This window comes from Tamandua tetradactyla, chromosome 1 (genome assembly GCF_023851605.1).
Source record: "Tamandua tetradactyla isolate mTamTet1 chromosome 1, mTamTet1.pri, whole genome shotgun sequence".
NCBI lineage: Eukaryota > Metazoa > Chordata > Mammalia > Pilosa > Myrmecophagidae > Tamandua > Tamandua tetradactyla.
The window spans coordinates 186,675,318-186,697,086 of record NC_135327.1 but is presented as its reverse complement, the minus strand read 5'-3'; the positions used below and the strand labels follow the sequence as shown (position 1 = coordinate 186,697,086).

Sequence of the window (21,769 nt, the reverse complement as noted above, 5' to 3'; positions counted from 1 at the left end):
TACAGGTATATGCACAGGTCAGGGACACAATGCTTGTGCCTGTGAGCATGGGGTGTGGGGTGTGGGGTGTGGGGTTGTGGAAGTGTGGTGCAGGGGCTGTAGGGGCTAGGTACAGCTCAGGCAGACCTTGGAGTGCAGGAGCAGGGTGAGACCTGAGGGATACAAGGGAGGGCATGGAGGGAGGCAGATGGGGGTGCTGAGTAGATATGCTGGGGCTGGTACTTGGCCAGGATGTGGGTGCGTGCATGGACTCTGTAGGGCGTGGGTGTCAGAGTGTTGGGTATAGGCTACAGAAATCAGGGCACAAGGAGTGTAGAGCATGGTTGTGTCCTTGTGCAGGGGAAGGGTCAGGGGGCTGGGATGCAGATGTGCGAAGGTATAAGAGTGGGGTCCAGGTCACAGAGGTAGCTGGACGTGTGTCAAGGATAACTGATGTCAAGTGGGCCAGGCTCTGATGTGAGTGCACAGGTATAGGATGGTGGTGGGGCAAGGGTCATGAGTGTGGAAGGAGGAGGTTATATCTCACGGATGTGCATGAGAGCACCTGCCAGGTGTAAGAGAAGGGCACTTGTGCTGGGGGGTGAGGCAAATGTGTGCATGAGGGCAGAGTGGGGTGGGGAGGGGTGCAGGGGTCAAGAGGTTAGGGCATGGATACATGGGTGCTGGAGGGGAGGCTGTAGCTTTGCGTGTGCTTGGGTGTGGGGGGTGGCATCCTGGTATGTACGTGTGCAGAGATCAGGGGCAGCAGGTGGGATTGTGCCTGCCTGGGCTGGAGGTGGGTGTGGCCCAGATGTGCAGGTCAGTGCTTGCCCAGAGCTGAGAGGGTGTGGCATGAGTGAGCACATGTGTGTGCATGGGTCTGGGGGAGCCAGATGCTGATGTGTAGGTGGGCAGAGCACAGGATGGGCAGGGCGCGGTTGTGTAACTCTATGGGCTGGGTGTGGGTTTGGCCCAGGTATGAAGATGAGCTTCTGCAGCCAATATGCACAGGTAACTACCTGCAGGGAGCAGGGTGGGAGAGGTGGGGATCCAGGCTCTGGTCGCAGGTGCATGGGTCTTTGGGAGGGGCAGGGCCAGACTGCACTTCTGCAGAAGAAGTGGGTCGGGCTGGGACAGGCTAGTGCGCATGTGTAGAGTGGGGGTGTGTGGCAGGGATGCATGGGGAGCAGGATTGGGGCGGGGCTGCTTGGTGTGCATTGTGGGGGCATTCAGGTGTGTGGGGTGTAGGGGGAGTCGCGGGTCGTGGGGTGAGAGCCAGGCACTCAAGGGTAGTGCTATCAAGGGAAGTGGTTTGGCTTACTTCTTTGTCCCCATCTCTCTGTCTGTGCATTCCTGAGAGCTCCTGGCCTCCATTTGGAAAGAGGTGTGTTAGGCTGTTTTCATTAGCTGGATGGTCTCCAGTTCTCTGCATCTCAATTCTTCTGCCTTTTCAACCAGGGCCTCTCTATATGGTGTAGAAGACCCTCTCAGTTCTCTTATATCCTGGAGTTGCTGTCCTTGTCATTTTTCGGTCACTTCTCCAGCTGTTCCTTGGAGTAGGAGTGAATGCGACATTTCCTGTTCTGCCATCTTTAAGGCAATGGTTTTTGCATAGCTCCTCTGTGGAGAGAGAAAAGAAATAGTTGGAAAGATGTTTGGTCAGATTATTCTTTGTTTCAACTCTTACATGAGGAGAGGTGGCTTGATTAGGAAGGCATGGAGATCAACAGTCCTTCTGGGTTCATAAAACAGTTGTAAATCTGGGTTACAATTGTGATCTTCTTACCGTTCGGGTACTCTGAACCTGAATTTCCTGAGCCAAAGATGCTATTGCCTTAAATTCTTGAGATTTCCAAATTATTTCAGACAGCATTTCCTAAATAATGTTCAAGTATTTGCTAGAAACTTGTAGCCAGACATACATAATTTTGTTGTAATAAGTGTTTAGCACCCTTTTGGGAAAGCATAGCTTCTGCACAGCAATTTCACTGTCAGGATGTGTAATGTATGGCATTAATGATGCTGGACTCTGCTTGAAATAGTACCAGGGACTGATAACCAAGAGCTGAGTGAGAAGTTGCCAAGACCTACTTCTTCAGGAGGTTCTGTGAATTGCTTGTGATGAAGAAAGTTCTTACTGAGCCCTTTATTCTGATTATGGGGTAATTTAGTTTTGTGTATATTTATGAACAGCAGTATATTAGCTTATTTATTAATTTGCATCAAATTCATAATTTCTTGCCAATTGCTTTTCTTCCTTCCTCTCAATCCTTATTAGATGTTAAAATGGCTTGTCTCATGTACTGTAACCCAAAGTGCTAAATGGAAGATCAGAATGCAATGATATTAGCAGTTAAGGTGCTTAAGATAATGGAAAGGGACTTACAGGTCTTTTTTAACATGTTGTAGGATGTGGGGTAAGGGGGCAGATGTTATGATACAGCATTTCTAGAAGCAGGAAGTGACTAAGCAGCAATTCCAAGCAGAGAGAACTTATTATGATTAATTAACCTGATAGGAACAGAGATTCTTTTGGTAGTATGGAATGGAAACATGAATGAGGGATGTTGTTAGGTATGGGGATAGTAATGAGATCATTATAATAGCCTCTGCCAGAATGAAGTTTGTGAACTTCATTTGAAGGATAATAAGGGACCCCTACTAGTTTTGAGCTGGTAATGTTGGTATATACTTGAGGTTACCTAAAGAACTGTGGAGGAAGATACCTGATGCCTCAAACCTGGGCCCAAACCAGATATTTTGGGTCACAGATTGAGAGTCCTGAGAAGATGGAGTTGTCTGTGTGTGTGTGTGTGTGTGTGTGTGTGTGTATCTGTGTGTATGTATGTGTAGTTACATACACATAAAGGCAGGGCTGCTGTTTGGGGAAAGATTATTATTTCAGAAAAAAGGAATATGCAAAGTTGTGCTTTACCTCAGAGGATATAATTTCTTCCCACCTATTTATTTAGTTTCCAAGTCCACAAAGTGAAAGAGGAATTAGCGCAATGGCTGCCAGAGCATGGAAACTGTACTCATTCACGGAATCATAGGCATAGTTCCCCAACTCCCCAGAATTCCGGAGGTAGCTCTCAACCAAAGCATTCACTCACTTACCATGTGTTCCCCTCCAGGCAGGCCAGTGAATGACCTAACCATTCCAGAGCAGTCCCAAATCCGTGATCTGTTTTCAGTCTGATTTTTCTCCTCATTGGCTTTGGGACACTTTCTGTTGCCTATATAATACAAAGTCAAAGACACCAGAAAGGATGATTTTCCCTTCCTATAACAATGTCCTGGAATGTCTGATTTTCCCCAGTTTGTCTTATCCAGGTTTATCCTATAAACCACCAGTCCCCAGGAAGTGCAATAAGCCCCGAAACTGCTCAAAGATAGAACAGTCCATCTAGCAAAGGAGGGCATAGTTACAGGCTGTTGTGATAAGTTACATTTGTATCATTCTTAAAGTCGTTGAGACACTTGTGTTGTGCTTTAAAAAATTGCCAAAGTTCTCCTATAAACTCGGTACTGCAAATAAAATTCACCAACACAAGTGCTAGTGGCAACTTGGTCTAAAGTTGGTATATTTGCCTTACAGATATGTGGGTAACATAATTCTATAAACTAGATCATTGGACTGGAAGAGTTATTCCATCTCAGGTGATAGGGAGTTAAAAGATCAAAAATAATTGTTAGGGTACCAAGAGAGGAGAAAGTGAATGAAAATTCATAAAAAACAGAAGAGTTTTGAATAGAGGAAAGAAGAGGCAAGGAGATTGGGAAATACTGGTGTAGAGTTCTACTGATCCTATCAGATGGAGCCCAGTGTATACTGCCTGGTGAAAATCAGCAGGTTCTTTATTATTGTTGATAATTTTACCTAAGCCCTGTGATTCTAGAAAACAGTATAGGTTAAGAAGTTCCTCACCCATTATTTTACTGTCCAAGATGGCCTTAACTTCTCCTAGCTGGACTAAACTTTGGGCAGTCTTCCCCTTGTCTCTAGGTCCCTAACCTCCTTCATCTTGTCCTTTACAGAATCCACACAGAACATATTCTACCTGGCCTTGACAGTCAACTAAGGAGATAACATCATGTAATGGACATACCTCAATGCTTGACTTCCCCCTCAGTACTTTTCCAGTAGCTCACCTCTGTCCTTAAAACTCTTCTGCCATCTGCTTCAGTGGAGTTCAGCACTCTTTCTTTCACCTATTGTGATATTCTTCTAGTCTTTCTTCCTTTCTATCACAATAGCCTTCTTGTCTTTCTCTTCTCTATTGCACATAACTTTGAATAAAGTCACCTTTGCCTGTTTCATACTGTCTAATGCAGTTTCTCTTTGACATAGTCAACTCAAGCCTACCTTATTGTATATATGCAAGATGGTATGCTAGGCATAACTATGTTATATCTTCTGGATATACATGCAAATGGATAAAGGATAAATAGGAGATAAGTGGATAAATGGGCAAATAGGAGGCTCCTTTCTGGTTCTACTAGGAGTTCAGATTCCTAGAATAAGAGAAAAATTGTATATGCACAAGTCATAGTTGAGGGAATTTGAAGAAAGGGAAAATGTTGAGAACTGTTATCAGAACGATGAAAAATCTCATAGTTCCAGCACCTCCTATATTCAAATTAACACATCTTTGTTGTGACGTCTTCCTGTCTTCTTTCCATCTCTATTGATTAAATCTTCTAAAAAATACACCTCTACTCTCAAACTGTTTCTAGTTGATCTAACCCTGGCTGGAAAACATATTCCAAGATTTCTAAAGTGTTACTTAATTTTGACCTTTTCTTTTGTATTTGAACATGGAATCAACCAGCTTAAGTTCAGTGAGCTTAAGACTGACACTAAGGATTTCTTGCTTGTTTTATGCCTAATAATTCCCATCTTAATTTTATTTGATTACTTCTTTGACACTTAAAGTTGTTTTTTGTTATCATCATCATCATTTTTCTAGTTTTCCATGATCATTTTTCAGTATTTTTCATGAAAATTTTAAAATAATTGTACAGACAAAACAGCAGGCAGTGTTACCTGTAATACTAGAAATGTTCATCGACCAACAGATACATGAAAATATGGGTGTGAAAGGTGACGTTGGTACTTTAGTGTAGAGGACATGCAAGGTCATGTTGTACAAAAGTCAAAGATTGCCTGTACTATGCTCTTTAGGATTCAAACCAAGTGCCCCTAACTAGAGAAAGAGCTTCCTGGGTAATACCAGCAGTAAGATAAGGACACCACTAATGGCTACTTCTTGCATATTGTTCAGAGACTCAAATGAAACAGTGTCTGTGGGAAGCATGTTAAAAAGCTGTTATTGGGTTCATTTCCCAGTGCCTGCCCATGCAAAAAAAGTAAAAAATAAAAAATAAAAGCTGTTATTGCTGTGAGGCAGAGCAAGAGACAAGGGAGAAGAACTACATAATGTCTTGAGAGCTTGGGGCACTGAGATGATACATGTTCATGGTGCAGCAGAGAACTCAGGAAAGCTGGTGTTTCTGATAAAGAGATATAAAATCCCTTGGTGTTTTCACTCACAATAATGAAATTTTATCCTCATCAAAGTTTTCTATGACTGCATTTTTTCATTTTCTTCCAGCCTATATAAATTTGCAAATTGAAAGAAAAAATTTTTGTCATATATATATATATATATATATATATATATATATACCCACAAATATTTAATTGTGGATATATATGTGTGTTTCTGTTGCTAAAGCTTCCAGAAGGCAATATACCAGAAATAGACTGGCTTTTATAAGGGGACTTATTAGGTTACGAATTTACAGTTCTAAGGCCATGAAAATGTCCAGATTGAGGTATCAACAAGAGTATACCTTCATCCAAGAAGGGCCGATCACTTCTGGGGTTTTTCTCTCACATGGGAAGGCAACGTCTGCTGGCCCTTTGCTCCTGGGTTTCATTACTTTTAGCTCCTAGTTCCAGTGATTTCCTCTCTGAGTTTCTGTCTGTCTCCAAGCATCTGAACTCTCTGCACTCTTTTTTGGCTCTTTTAAGGATTTCAGTAAACTAACTAAAACCCTCCTTGAAAGGGCTGGGTCATATTTCCATGGAAACAACCCAATCAAAAGGTCCAATCCACAATAATATCATACCTCCAGGAAAACAACCTAATCAAAAGGTCCTTCCCAACAATAGGTCTGCCCTCACAAGATTGGATTAGAACAACATGGCTTTTCTGGGTACATAATAGCTTCAAACCAGTATAAAATGTGTGTATTAATACTTCATAATTATAAACAGATTCTCAATTTCTGATTCTGTTTTCAGTTAACATCTTATCTCTGGTAACCATGGGCATGATTCCTTTATTAATGGCTATCTCTCACCCAATTACCAACTCAGGAATTCATATTTATGCTTCAAGTCCCCTGGTATGTAGTCAAACTGAGGCCCTGATAGAAAATTCTTTGAAAATCATCTGAGGCAAGAGAGTGAACCCCACCCAATACTTTGATGCTCAGGCCATTTTTTTTTCTCCCTGAAAGAAATGTTTTTTTTCTTATCCAGAATCCCTCTTTTTATTAGTTCATGAAAGAACAGCAAGTCAGTTGGACCTGATTTTCTCCCCTCTTGAGTGACCAGAGAAAAGAATAATTCTTAGCTCATTATCTTTGCTCCTGGATAGTTGTATCTAAAGCACGTGGTGCACAACTCTTGCCCCCACGCCTTGTTCTTCTCACCCCAGAGCCCAGATTCTAAGACTCAAAGGGTTCCAATGAGCTCTATTTCTTTGGAGAGAGTGAGATAGAGAGTAGGCACAGTTCCCTTGGAGGCCCCTGTGGACACACAGTTACCTGTTTGTTCCCTGGAGTTCACATTTCTCAAACTGAGGGTGGTGCCTGGATGTGCCCAAATCCCCAAATGAGGCAGCTGTTCCTTGGGAACCAATGTCATGCCCCTTTTCTAGATTCTGCTGTAGCGTCTCATAAGTACTGAAGAAATCTGGCGTGTGTTTCAGTTCTCAGTCTTCTGGCACCAGGAGTGGCCTGAATAATTGAGAGAATGAGACCATAGAGAGAGGGGGCCAGGCCTTGTGGAGTGTCTGATTCCTTATTATTGCATGGCTTCTATTTACTGTGGGTTGCCCAAGATGTCTCAGGTTTGGTAACTGTGTCTCCAGCAGGAAGTTTGAGAGGGGTCTCTTTGCTTCGCTTAACCCATTTCACTTGCTCTCTAGTCTACTGGCTCAGAGCTCTGGGTCCCAGCCACCACTACTGAGTTGTGCATCTGGACCTGGATGGCAGGATGGGGTCTAAAACTCGTGAGTTCCCCTGCTCTTCACCTTGTTCTCTGCCATGCCCTAACCTTCATAGCTTTAAGAGTTATCCGAGTTTTCTAGTTAAGCTTATTTACTGTCTGATTTATCCAACTTGTCTATAAAGCCTAGCATTGTTTTCTTTACTACTGTATTCATAGAGTTACAACAGTGTCTGGCAACATCAATCATATTTTTCCAGTAAGTAAGTAATTCACACTGTTGCTCATGGTACTGTTGATAGAAGTTATAGGGAGATTTTGAGTGCAGCAATGAATCTTGTCATGATGTAACTCTACTCCCTGCATCGATCTCATCCTGCTCTTCCTTAGGGAGAGAAGCTAAGTCTGCTCTTTTTGGCAGCACTCCTTCTACCCCTTTCACAGTGGCCCAGATTCAAGGGAAGCTCATCCAAGGTTACTGCTTAATGTGTCTCTTTCCTTTCTTTGAGCTTTCACAAACCCTTGAATGTTTAGCACAGTCTTCTTACATCTTTCTTTTACCTCTAATGCTTGCTGCTACCTGGTCTGCTTGACCCAGTCTTCTGTTTACCTCTGTGTGTGCCCTTCCTCTCTCATGCCTCTTTCAAAGGCCTGTGAACCACAAAGGATTGTTCAGTTTCTTTTCCTGCTAACCCTCTGTCTCATTCTTCAACTCCCACTCTCTTACTCATTTGAGAAGATCAACATGCCCTAGGAAACTGATGAAAAAATTGCTGCTACAAACAGCCAAGGTGAGGGTTCTGCTGCCGCCTCTGCATACTTAATGCCTTAGGAAAAAGCCATTTTCTGGGGTAGGAAAGTTGTTTCAGAAGTCAAAAGGTGCTGTGATAATTCAACTAGAAGCAAGAAGGGTAACTTGGAGAGAGAGGAAGATGCAGAAGAAGAATGGAGTTTCCAAATGCGTCCAAGCTCCTGGAGGGTTATTATATGGGCAAAGATGAACTATTTTAACAGTGATCTGAACTGTAAAACCCTCAGCATGAAGAATTTGGCTAGAGATTAAAAGGACCTCTTACCAGTGAGGATCCCTAGCAGGAAGGAGTGGTGAAACTGAGGACACACTGAGAAATCAGACTGTCAAGTACTTATCATGTGTGATCCTGTCCAAAGTGTATACTCAGTGGCTGACTATAGTCCTAATTTTTCTGTCTTGTAATAGCTAAGGCTGTGCTTGGCCTGTTTTGATGGGGCATTGCATCACCTCCTCATTTGAAAAGTTGAATTGGCTGAGTCATGGGGATGTAGGACTCCTGACCCTGAGAGACCTTTTCTATAAGCTTATAATAAGGGAGGGGAATATTCTAAGCGCTGCTACAAAGGTCACATTGAAGAACATCTGTTCTGTAGAAGATACTGATGCAGAGAAAAGTAAATTCTACATGCAAATTAAGCATTGCCTTTTAAATTTTGCTCGTATTAAACAATCAGCTTTGTAAACTATAATCTTGAAATATAAAATTATTCAGCAAGTACAGAAGGGACTAAAATAAACTCCTGGATACTTGTTCTGAGCTTTGGACCTCAGATTGAGCCCACAAAAGTCTTCAAACAGCATGAACAGAAACTGGCTTAAGTCATGGGTGAAGAGGAAAGCAATAATCATTGACTCTAAGAGGGAAGGAAAGATCTTCAAAAGGAAAAGAAAACTACAGGAGGTTGAAAAAAGGCTGGAAAGAGGAATGCAAGATGGGCAAGATGGGGAAGTGGGGTTAAATGTAAGGGTATAATAATGGGGACTATGCTGAAGGCCAGTTTTAATAGGATGCCAGATAGCTTGGTGGAGAGGTGAGCCTGCTGCTCCAACTGTACTCTTCCTGACTGAAGGGCAATCTCTGAATTAATTCTTTGACCTCTCATTCCAGAACTACAAGTGTTTTAGACTGGGAACCTCAGGATGGGAGGTCTCAAAAACGTGTCAGGTAAGTCATAGCTGCCTGGGTGGCAGGGATGGTAAATAACATAAAATAGGCCCCTAGACTGAATTGCTCATCTGTGCTCAGGGATTTATAATGGCAATGAGGGGATGTGTAGATGAGATCACAACAGGGAACTGATGAGTAGAGGAGCAGCAATGATGGAGAACTGAGTGCTGAACCTTTTTGGGGAAATTTTGATTAGCTTTGCAATAGCTTTAGAGACCCAAGTTAGATCCTTTTTGCCAGGAAAGGGATACTCTTCCCACGTTACTGATAAATGTCATTACTTCCTACACATTACTGATAACTGACAGCTGATCGTGGGAATGCATTTTTTAACATATTTCCTCATTTACCGTTTATTAAATACTTTCCCTATTCATGGTTATAACTAACAGGTTTTGAAACATAGCACATGTGTCCAGGGATTGATAATGGTGTTGTGTTTGATTGAAAATTTTGCAGGTTCCACATATTTAGAGTTTTGGATACTATGACAAATAGATATTGGAGTCTGAAAACTCTGGGTTCAAATACCAGCTCTAATATTTTCTGATTATATGAATCTGGGTTGAAATTCTTCAGCATCCTGAGCCTCAGTATTTATAAACTGTGATGTAGAAGTGATACCTATTTTGTACTGTTGTTATGGCACAGGAACCAGTATGTAGTGGATACTCAATTAATGGAACCTATCCCTTCTCAGCCCCTTATCTACAATTGCTTAATAAAAAGTGTTTTGGGGTGGTACAATGGTGGCTCAGCAGGCAGAATTCCTGCCTGCCATGCTGGACACCTTGGTTTGATTCCTAGAGCCTGCCCATGCAAAAAAAAAGTGTTTTGAAAATGGAATGGTTTTGAAAATAGAATGGTTTTATGCCAAACTAACTTGGCAGTCACCTCTGACTTGAACTAATAGATGTGAAGCTATATAAACTTTATTTATTCTGTTTAGTGTTGAATATTCATGTATTTTGCTGCAGAAGGAGTAGTGAGTTTGATTACAGGGTGCTGCCACAGCCTTCTAGGATTGGATTCTAAAACATACCTGGTCCCATCTTGTCTTTCTGATGAGAGACTTTGGGGACATGGTTGTCCCATTGCGTTCTGTTACTGTCTACTATGCGTGCATACAAATAAGCACTGCAGAAAATGTTTTTACCTGTCAAAGCTTTTTTTCTCAGGTCCAGCAATGAGAAACCAGCAGATTTATGCGTACATTTGTTTAAACAAAATTTACTGAGTACTTACTCTGTTTAGGTATCTGGAGTGCTATCTAGATACGAAGAGGGCCACAAAGAAAATAAAAATTGAGTGTTTGGGATAAGACTAGCATACAAGCAATTATATTGCAAGGTAGAACAGGCAAATTTCACTGGTTGAAAATTCCAGGCAAGTCGAATTCATCTCTGGATGGGGTATTTAACATGCCCTTCCTTGAAGGGCAGGTAGGAATTTGTCAGACAAAAATGACAGGACAGCACATTCTAAGCATAAGAATTCATAAAAAAGGGGTATGAAAGCAAGATGGAATTGACAATATTTGCAGAATAGCAAGTGGTCCAGTTTGGTGGTAGTACAAAATATGTGGAAAGGAAGAGATGAGGGTAAGGCTAATGGGTGAATTGCACAGAACTTTGGAAGGCTGGGAGTATGTTCTTAATTAAAAAGACAAAAGAAGAAATAAAGTTTGCTTTTTTAAATTTTTCTGGTCACTAACTTAATATACTATGTGTTCAAGTAAAAACTGGAAAACAAGCAAAATATTTGTAAACATTTAAAAGTCTATAATCCACACTTAGAGATAGCCATTGTTGATATTTCAAAATGTGTCCCTCTAGTCCTTTAGTGTATAAATGTAGATGGCTAGCTAGTTCAATTAATTAATTTTGAGAGTAATGTATAACTGAAATCACATTGCTACAGATTATTAAAAGCAACATATTGACATTTAAACTTTGGAAAAATAGTTATAGCTAACCAACTGTATTTGAATAGGGCAAATACAGGAGTTCCTTCAAATAAAAAAAGCATTGTAATGCTGCAATCATTAAATTATGAGGAAGTAAATTTTTTGAATTGGGTGCTGTTGATGGAAAAAAAGTAGACCTGGGTGGACAGACAGATTCAAGAGCATCACTTCAAGTGGATTAGAAGGGAGAGAGAAAAGTCCGAGATGTCGTCAAGGTTTCAAGCCGTGATGACTAGCAGAATAGGGTGCCAACACATGATACTGGTTTTGAGGGGCAGGATGATGTGTTTATTTTTAGACATATTGAGTATGGCATCCAGCAGGCAGTTAGAAATGGGCCCTGCAACTCAAAAAACCACAAAAATCCAGACTTTTAACTTGTCAAGGTTGCTTTGGTGTAAAAAAAACATGGGATTTTTGAAGGAGAGATAATAGAATAAGAACAGAAATGTGGAGAACACCCATATTTAGAAAATGGCAAAAAGGCAAGAAGCCAGAGAAGGAGACAGGGAATTGTAGGAGAACTTAAAAGTTGCAGTGTTCTTGCTGTCAAGGACAGAAGCAATTTCAAAAGTGGGTTAGTCAAAGGGTGCACGAGTGGCAGAATTCTTGCCTGCCATGAGGGAGACCAGGGTGCAATTCCCAGCCCATGCATCACCCTTCTCCCCCAAGAAAAAGGTGTGAACAAAATTTCCTGATACATATACATATATATATATATATATATGTCTATCTATATATTGTATATCTGCTTCTGTATCTATGTATGTATTAGATATAGAAATACAAATATAAAGGGAGACATAAAAATGGGTTAGTCATAGATTGACATGTCAAAGACAAGACAAGGAGGATAAGGATTGAGCACAAAAGATTAAAAGGAATAATTTATCTGATATCTAGCACACAGAAGGAAATTAGTAAATAACAGCCATTATTATGATTAAAAGACTATTACATTTGGCAGTCAGGAGGTGTTTGCCACTTTATCCCTGGACCAAGAAAAATCACAGAGTTGGAGCTTAATTAACATGGGCTAAATGAAAAATAAGTAGAAGACAAAGGGAATAAGAGTGCTGATAACCTAAACTGACCCATATTTAATTTAGGTGTTTAAACGGGGTCAGTTGTTTAGTTGACCCTGAACCTTATTGTCACACCAGTCTTTTCCTTGCCTCATGGAAACTTCTATCCTTTGGGAATATGTCTTTTGGACATGGAGATTAGCCATATACACAGACCAGTCTGCTTAGGACTCAGGCCAGCCATCAGGGAGCATAGCCGGAAGAGAGGATGATGGCAATTTCTCTCTAAGATTTCCTGGTTTCACAGATAGCAGAGACTGGCATTACGTGCAATGAATAACTACAGTGTTGTCAGTGATTTTGTGCTCCTGGGATTTTCTCATCTCCATGAGTTTCAGATCCTCCTGTTTGCTTTCATCCTACTGATATACATGGTGACAATGCTGGGGAACTTGACCATTATCACCATCACATGTCTTGACTTTCGTCTCCACTCTCCCATGTACTTCTTCCTCTGCAACTTCTCCCTCATGGAGATGTTGGTCACCTCTACCGTGGTTCCCAGGATGCTGGCAGACCTGCTTTCCACGCACAAGACTATGTCTCTGGCTGAATGCCTGACCCAGTCTTTCTTTTACTTCTCCCTGGGCTCCACCACCTTTCTGATCCTCACAGTCATGGCCTTTGATCGCTATGTGGCTATCTGCTGCCCTCTGCACTACCCAACCATCATGAACGGTCCAGTTTGTGTGAAGCTGGTGGTAGCTTGCTGGGTGATTGGGTTCCTCTCCATCACTTCTCCAACTTTGCAGAAAACACGGCTTTGGTTCTGTGGCCCCAATGTCATTGACCACTATTTCTGTGACTCTGCCCCACTCCTCAAGCTTTCCTGTTCAGATACCCACCACATTGAGCGCATGGACTTTTTTTTCTCCTTGCTCTTTGTGCTGACCACCATGCTGCTTATCATGGTCTCCTATGTCCTCATTGTGGCCGCAGTGCTACGTATCCCCTCCTCCTCTGGGCGCAAGAAGGCCTTCTCCACCTGTGTCTCCCACCTCACTGTGGTGGTACTGGGATATGGCAGTGCAATTTTCATCTATGTGAGGCCAGGCAAAGGTCATTCCACACACCTTAACAAGATGGTGGCCTTGATGACTGCCGTGGTGACCCCTTTTCTTAACCCCTTCATTTTTACCTTTCGGAATGAGAAGGTCAAGGAGGTCATTAAGGATTTTACCAAAAAGATTTTCCTTGGAGACCCAGCAGCCCACAAATGAGAGGGGTGGAGAGCTCCTGTCATGGCACCCTACAGGAGGACACCTAGCTGCCCAGGCTGGAGGTACTCCACCTCCTTTAGTCTCACCTCGTACCCTACCAAGTTTCTGCTTCTGCACCGCAGAAAGGGCTACCACGCGTCATTTGAATATCTCAAAGGCAAGCATCTGTGAGCCTGAGAGAGTTAAGGAATGGTCATCTTGAGGGACTGTGAAGCAAAAATGGTGGTATGGCATCAATTAAATGAGATAATACAAGTAAACCTCTTGGTAGAGGATCTGATACATAAGAGCTCAGTAAATAATCTATTGGTATAATAGCATGCTATTAAAATCTCTTCTCCCCAGTCTGACTCTGGCTTTGTTTTATGTTTCTTTGCACGTAACTTTTATTTTGGATGTGAACTGGCTTTCTCAAGAACTGGCTTCAAGGTTCAGTTTGGGGTTCTCAAAAGGGGATATTCTCTACATAAGAGCAGAGAGGCCTGGCACCCCCAACACAGAAAGATCTCTGTGCCTTTCCCTGGCCCGTCTCTCTGGGACTGCTCCTGGAGGAGGAGAATCGCTCACACCCAGGCTGCCCACTTCTCCGTTCCTTTCCCCCCTTTTGCCTTTAAAAAGAAAGGGCTCTCTGGGTATCATTTTCCCAAACTTTGCATGCAGAAAGCTCATAAGTATCTCCTGTCTGAATTTTATCCTTCCCATTCACTTAAGAGGGAGGAGAAAGCTGGCCACTTCTCAGACTTCTTCTCCTTCGCATTGGCCACTACTTCTCATCTCCCACAGACCTATTGCCTACATCCTTGGAAGTTGGGTTTCCTGAAAACAACTTGGTCAGGAGATAATCATCTCACTGAGTGACAAAGCAAAGATGGTAGAAGCTGGAAGAAAAGGAGGAAATGGAATAGAGCTGGTGTTGTGAGTAAAGGGGGGTAAAGGGAGGGCAAATGAAAGAACTTCCTTGGAAGTCTGTGAATAGTTTAGAAAGTCACAGGGAAATGGTGGGAGTGAGAATGGGTCTAGTGTCTGTTTTCTTACATCAGACTGAGTCTAAACTGGGCTGAGATTAGCAGATGTGAACTTCCTCTTAATTCCAAAGCTAGCTCTGTTCATAGGATAACCAGAGGAGAGGCACTGGTTATGTGGATGACCATAGTGCAGGGACCACCCCACAGAGCTGACACAGGGAAGGCTGTTAGTGTCCCAGTATATCAGTACACACAGCCGAGAGATACCAGTCTCTTGTAACCACCCGTGTATCTTGATCCCTAATTAAGCTTGTTCTTTGTTTTTCTAAACTGCCACAAGATATTTTCCCAATTATGGGCCTTGCCAGAAGTGGGGAGATACTTCTAATTCTGTTGTAAAAGCCAGCAGGGAAAACAGTTTTTCATTTTGAGAACTTTCTCTCCTCCACCTCTCAAGGGACTAATTACAAACTTCCTCGCAAACTTTGTGAAAGCTGAAGAACTAAGTGGGAAGCAATTATCTCCTTCTGATATGCAAACACTTTCCTTTGGCTTCTTCTCCTAAAATAATCATCATGTAAATTCACTCAGATTTTCCTCCTGAGAGACTCCCTCCTGCTACTGGCTCATCTCTGCACATTTCCCTCTTAAAAAATTGAAAATAATCAACAGCCTACAACAGTCTATCATGTATTTTTCATAATGTTTCTTTGGGAGTGGGATCTCTTATTGGTCAGTTTGGGAAAGGTGTAACTATACCTGGACCTCCACAAATAATTGTCAAAATTGCAACCAGCATCTCACAGGGGTGATACTCTTAAGAAACTTGTTTGTGGTCCAGTGCAGTTTAAAGTGTGAACTTTGGAACAAAATTGGCAAGCTCTGGGAACTTGTTAAAAATGCTGAATCCCAGGCCCCACTTGAAACCTGAATCAGAATTTGCATTTTAACAGCCACTCTGCCCCAGGTGATTTGTATACACATTAATGTTTGACTGACACTGATCTAAACAATTTGCTGGTGGAATTTTCAATCAGGAAATTGTGTAAGAAAGCTGTTGTCCAATTTCAAAGCTGTGAAGGGCACTGAAAGAGGAATTTGAGGACACATTTGTTATTATTGGAGCCATCCTTCCTTAATGACTTTTCTCCCAGGTCTTCTTACTTCTGCAAACAGGAACAAGGATTTAGGCTCCTGAGGCTTTCATCCTGGGCTGACTTTAAACTTCTTGAGTGACTTTGGTGACATGGTGCAGTCTCTGACTTCCTGGTAGAATTAGGGACGGGAGGTCATATCCTGTGGAAGCATGCATGACCTAGAGATAGTTTGGTCCCGCACATTTGTCTTGATGTCACAGGAGCCTCAGTGTGCACAGTGACATAGAGACGTAACAAGATAGACGTAACTAAGAACAAAATTTTAATAGACATTTTCAATTTGCTGGAAGAATCTTGGGATTCCAGTTCTAAGTCAAAATGAGTATTATGAAAATCTCCCAAGATTTAGGGCCTTGATGTAACTGAATCACAGCCTTGTGGAATTGGAAGGGAGTTTATATACAATCCAGGTCCCCCTCCCTCTGAGTGGACAAGTCCTCACTGCAACACTTTTATAAAATTGGCGTGGAGTCTCTGTTTGACCAAGTCTAGGGATGGGCCACTCACAGCTATGTGAGGCAACCCCTTCCTGTGCTGCCTAAAATATTCTTAGTTTTAAGATGAAACCCTTATGTTAAATCCCATTATAATTCTATTTTTCAAAGAATTTGTCCGAATTCTGCTTATTTGATAGACAGACAAAAGGTCTGCTTAGTCTTGTGTGAAATATTCAGATTTACAAAGGAAAAATTTTCACCGAACAGTTTGCAAGCCTCTTCACAAACACATTGCTTCCTTTGGTCCATGTTATTTTGTGTGACATTGTAAAGAAGGATTTTATAAAACTTAACAGTAGCTAACTTTTCTTATGTAAAGAAGGATTTTATAAAGAAAAGAGTTATGGGCCCCATCAGGCTAAAACAACCCGGGACTTCCCAGGGGCGGTTATCTGCTGCCTTTGTTATGCAAGGTTTTCTGCTGCCTTGGTTATGCAAGGTTGTAACTGCCGGAGAAAGTTTATCTAAGAATGCAACTGAGAAGGTTGAGTAAGGGAGTTTTGCACGAGACAGCTGCTTCTTGCAAGAAGCAGCTCCCATGACTCATGCGCGAAAAATGTTTGTTATCTGCTTCTTGCAAAATGTTCGTTATCTACTTCCTGCATAAAGCAGAACCTGTAACTAATGTTCAACCCTCAAACCCCACACCCTTATCCTGGCCCTCAAAAGGCTTCCCAAAACCCAGGTTCGGGGCTCTCTGTTCCTGCGTGTTCAGTGAGCCCCATGCATGTGTGGTAAATAAACCCCTTGCGTGTTGCATGAGAGAACGTCTCTTGGAGTCCTCCTTTGCGCGGCAAAACTCTCAAATTCTTACATTTGGAGGTTCCACCGAGATCGGCTCTTCGTAGGGGAAGGCTCCAACAGCTCTTTCTCTCGGGGTAAGTAAGGCCTTTTTTGTCTGAGGTGCGATCGCTTAGTCTGTCAGACTGGCAGTGACTGTCGGGGAGTCGCGTGAGCACTTCCCGACTGCAACCGACAGACGTGTCCGGGGTTGCAGGTCACTCTCCCGAGGGACGCCTCGGGATTGGGGGACCTCCGGGGACGCCTGGAGGCTTCCTACAGGGCCGACTCTGATTCTGTTTCCCTTCTGACGGGGGAAGACTCGATCACAGTCATCGGGCCAGTCTGAGCTGTGTCTCTGAAACTGTGTAAACGTGGTGTGCCGGCTCTGTGTGTGTCTGTCTGTATTTGTGTGTTAGGAATTGTTTTTGTTTTACCAAAGATGGGTCAGGGAATGTCGACTCCACTTTCTCTGACCTTAAGACACTGGTCGGAGGTCAGGGAAAGAGGTCAGAATCTATCTCTTATTGTAAAGAAAGGCAAATGGCAGACCTTCTGCTCGGCCCAGTGGCCCTCCTTTAACGTGGAATGGCCTCGTGAAGGAACTTTTCATCTACCCTTGATTCGGGCCGTCAAGTCAGTCATCTTCCGCCCTGACCCGTATGGCCACCCGGACCAGCAGCCCTACATCATGGTTTGGCAGGACCTGTGTGAAAACCCACCTCCATGGGTAAAGCCGTTTCTTACTCCTCTTGGTCAACATGACTCTCACTCTGTACTTCCAATCAAGGAGCCAGGTCCTTCTCAAGCTCCAAAACTCTATCCTTCTTTGCCTCCTGCAGTCTTACCAGAATCCCAATCGGATCTAATCCTCTTCGATGCAGGTCCTTCTTCCCCTCCTCCCTACCCTTCAGCTCCGGTACAGGACCCCCCCTCTCTTAGCTCACCTTCTCCCTCCTCTAGTACTCTCTCTCCGCCCTCTTCCATTCCCTCTCCGCAGGTTCACCAACAGACGATCCCAGATGAACCAGGACCGGCACATAGTACACGAAGCAGACGAGCACTAAGCCCATCTGATGTGGCGGTCACTCTCCCCCTCAGACCGTACGGGCCTCCAGTGGATGACGGACACGGGGGAGAAATGCCCGCTCTACAATACTGGCCCTTTTCCTCCTCTGACTTATATAATTGGAAAAATAATAACCCTCCTTTTTCCGAGGCTCCCACTAGGCTGACTGGATTGGTGGAGTCCCTTATGTTCTCTCACCAGCCCACTTGGGATGATTGTCAACAACTCCTGGGGACTCTCTTCACCACGGAGGAGCGAGATCGGATCCTACTGGAAGCCAGGAAGCAAGTTCCTGGACAAGACGGGAGACCCACCCAACTCCAGCATGTCATCGACGATCGGTTCCCGCTGCGCCGCCCTAATTGGGACCCGAACACCTCTGAAGGTAGGGAGCATCTGTCCATCTATCGCCAGACTCTAGTAGCGGGTCTCTGAGCAGCCGCACGCCGGCCCACCAATTTGGCCAAGGTAAGAGAGGTTATTCAGGGAGCGGACGAATCGCCCTCAGTCTTTTTAGAAAAACTAATGGAAGCATACCGTAGGTATACTCCCTTTGATCCTCAATCGGAGGATCAAAGAGCCTCAGTGGCCATGGCCTTTATCGGCCAATCAGCTCCAGATATTAGACGCAAGCTGCAGCGCTTAGAGGGGTTGCAGGACCTAGCCTTGCGAGATTTAGTCAAAGAAGCTGAAAAAGTGTTTTATAAGAGAGAAACAGAGGAGGAAAAAGAACAAAGGAGAGAGAGAGAGAGAGAGAGGAAAAAGGGTTGGTGAGAGAGAGAAGGAGAACGAAAGAATTAACAAAGATCCTGGCCACAGTAGTTGAAAGAAACACTGAAGGTAGAGGACGAGCTGGAGAAAATCCCTCTGGTCGGCGTTATTGTACCCCTCTTAGTCCAGACCAGTGCGCCTACTGCAAAGAAACTGGGCACTGGGCCAAAAACTGTCCGAAAAAACGGAGGGGTACTAGGCCCCCAAATTGGCAACAACCGGCCACATTGGCTCTAGAAAGTGAGGACTAGGGGAGTCAGGGCTCGGCACCCCTCCCCGAGCTCAGGGTAAAATTTAATGTGGAGGGGGTACCAATTAATTTTGAAGTCGACCCAGGAGCAGTAGTGTCGGCCCTCCAAGAACCTATAGGCCCACTCTCTACAAAAAGGTCCTTAGTGCGGGGAGCAAATGGCAGTCGCTACCGCGCCTGGACTACTAAAAGAACCATGGACCTGGGGAAGGGGAGGGTTCAACACTCCTTCCTAGTCATTCCTGAGTGCCCTGCCCCGCTTATGGGAAGAGACTTGTTAACTAAACTAAGGGCGAGAATCACCTTCAATCCTAAGGGGCCAAAGGTGGAATTTTTAAACCCGCTAGTAAGCCAACCTGTAATAACTGCCCTCACCTTGCCAGTCGAAGAAAAATATCAGCTGTATGTAAAATCAGAACAGCTCCACAGTTCTATTCCTCAGGCCTGGCTTGAAGAATTCCCTAATTCCTGGGCAGAAGTTGCCGGGTTAGGGTTGGCAGTCAATCAGCCCCCAGTAGTAGTGACCCTAAAGCCCACCGCCTCTCCAATTCAGGTAAAACAATACTACTTAAGCAAGGAAGCCCGGGAAGGAATCAAGCCCCATATAGAGAAATTCCTTGGCTTGGGAGTACTTAAGCCCTGTCAATCAGCCTGGAACACTCCCTTATTGCCGGTCAAAAAGCCAGGGACTAGAGACTATAGACCGGTGCAAGACTTACGGGAAGTAAATAGCAGAGTGCAGGATATACATCCTACGGTGCCAAATCCCTATAACCTGCTCAGCACTCTCCATCCTGAAAAGACTTGGTATACTGTGCTTGATCTAAAAGATGCTTTCTTCTGCCTGCCCTTGCATAAGGACAGTCAACCCTTGTTCGCTTTCGAGTGGATCGATCCAGAGACGGGATCCCCGAACCAACTGACTTGGACACGCTTGCCCCAGGGGTTCAAAAACTCCCCCACCATTTTTGACGAAGCTCTTCATAAAGACTTAAGCTCCTTCAGAATTCAGCATCCCAGAGTCACCTTGCTACAATATGTGGACGACTTACTGTTGGCAGCAGACACTAAGGAGGACTGTGAGTATGGAACCCGAAAACTGTTAAGTGAGCTAGCCACACTGGGGTACCGAGCCTCGGCCAAAAAGGCCCAAATCTGTAAAAGGGAAGTAATCTTCCTGGGATATACTCTTAAGAATGGAAAGCGATGGCTCACTGAGGCTAGAAAGAAAACTGTAACACAGATACCCCCGCCCACGACCCGAAAGCAGCTACGAGAGTTCTTAGGGACAGCGGGATTCTGCCGGTTGTGGATCCCAGGGTTTGCAGCCCTTGCTGCCCCATTATTCCCCTTGCTCAAAGGGAGTGCTGATTTCCAGTGGGGAATAGAACAGCAGGAAGCTTTCGACAGCATTAAGAAAGCGCTCCTGTCAGCTCCAGCTTTAACCCTCCCAGACATGAATAAACCTTTCACGCTCTACATAGAAGAAAGGAGAGGCGTGGCTAGAGGGGTCCTAACACAGGCTTTAGGCCCCTGGAGGAGACCGGTGGCCTATCTGTCCAAGCGATTAGACTCAGTTGCCAGCGGATGGCCACGCTGTCTCAAGGCCATCGCGGCAGCTGCCCTCCTGGCAAAAGACGCAGACAAACTCACTCTAGGACAGAAGCTGACCATAATAGCCCCTCACGCCCTGGAGAGCATAATCCGCCAACCTCCAGATAGATGGATGTCAAATGCCAGAATTACCCACTATCAGAGCATCCTCCTAGACAAAGACAGGGTGACTTTTGGGGCCCCATCAGCTTTAAACCCGGCTACCCTGCTCCCGGACGAGACCGCGGGACCTGTGCTGCACACTTGCCAAGAGATATTAGCTGAAGAGACCGGAATCCGCAGAGACTTAAAAGACCAACCATTACCTAACTCGGAGGTAACCTGGTTTTCGGACGGAAGCAGCTTTCTCCAACACGGTAAGAGGCGAGCGGGAGCAGCGGTAGTCAGTGGGACAAAAGTTATTTGGTCTTGTAGCCTCCCGGAGGGAACATCTGCCCAAAAAGCTGAACTAATTGCCCTCACAAAAGCTCTAGAATTAGCAAAAGAAAAATGAGCGACTATCTATACAGATAGCCGTTATGCCTTTACTACTGCCCACGTACATGGGGCAATTTACCAACAAAGAGGGCTATTAACCTCAGCTGGTAAAGAAATCAAACACAAGGAGGAAATTCTTAAACTCCTGGCAGCAGTCATGTTTCCCAAAGAACTAGCCATTGTCCACTGTGCTAGCCACCAAAGAGGTTCAGACCCAATAACCATGGGTAATAAGCGAGCAGATGAAGAAGCAAAAGCGGCAGCATTAAGGAACCTTATAAACTTAGTCCTAGTAACCAAAGAAAACCAGCAACCCCCTGAAACACTATCTGAAGTTGCACCCCTAGGAGAATCGGAAGCCCTAGCTTACATACAGCAGGTCCACCAGCTCACTCACCTTGGGACAGGGAAACTACAGCAGCTCCTGCAAGACCAGAGGGAATTGTACCCTCTGGCAGCCTCAAAAAGGAAAGAACTGGCAGATCGCGTAGCCAGAGAGTGTCAGGCATGTCAAATTGTGAACGCCTACCCCACCAAAGCTCCTAACGGAAAAAGACTAAGGGGAACTCGACCTGGGCAGTTCTGGGAAGTCGACTTTACTGAAATTAAACCTGCAAAGTATGGACTTAAATACTTACTAGTTTTTATAGACACCTTTTCAGGATGGGTTGAAGCCTACCCAACTAAGAGAGAAACGGCCCAGGTCGTAGTCAAGAA

The 21,769-nt window shown here is 44.1% G+C and overlaps 1 protein-coding gene and 1 pseudogene across 2 annotated transcripts in view; both read left to right on the top strand.

The window, feature by feature from the left end:
* The window catches only part of LOC143681961 (olfactory receptor 9A4-like), a 79,277-nt pseudogene that overhangs the window by 37,161 nt on the left and 20,347 nt on the right, over positions 1-21,769 (top strand). Inside the window, exon 3 of the transcript XR_013175000.1 lies at positions 9,142-9,198. The product of XR_013175000.1 is annotated as an olfactory receptor 9A4-like (transcript). The remainder of the gene's footprint in view (positions 1-9,141; positions 9,199-21,769) is intronic.
* On the top strand, positions 12,525-13,686 carry LOC143687551 (olfactory receptor 6V1-like). Its single transcript, XM_077164614.1, has one exon. It carries the CDS (start codon positions 12,525-12,527, stop codon positions 13,470-13,472), a length of 948 nt encoding a protein of 315 aa, XP_077020729.1. The 3' UTR covers positions 13,473-13,686.

Coding starts and splice junctions, on each gene's coding strand:
- LOC143687551 (XM_077164614.1), top strand. CDS start 12,525: ATGAATAACTACAGTGTTGTCAGTGATTTTGTGCTCCTGGGATTTTCT.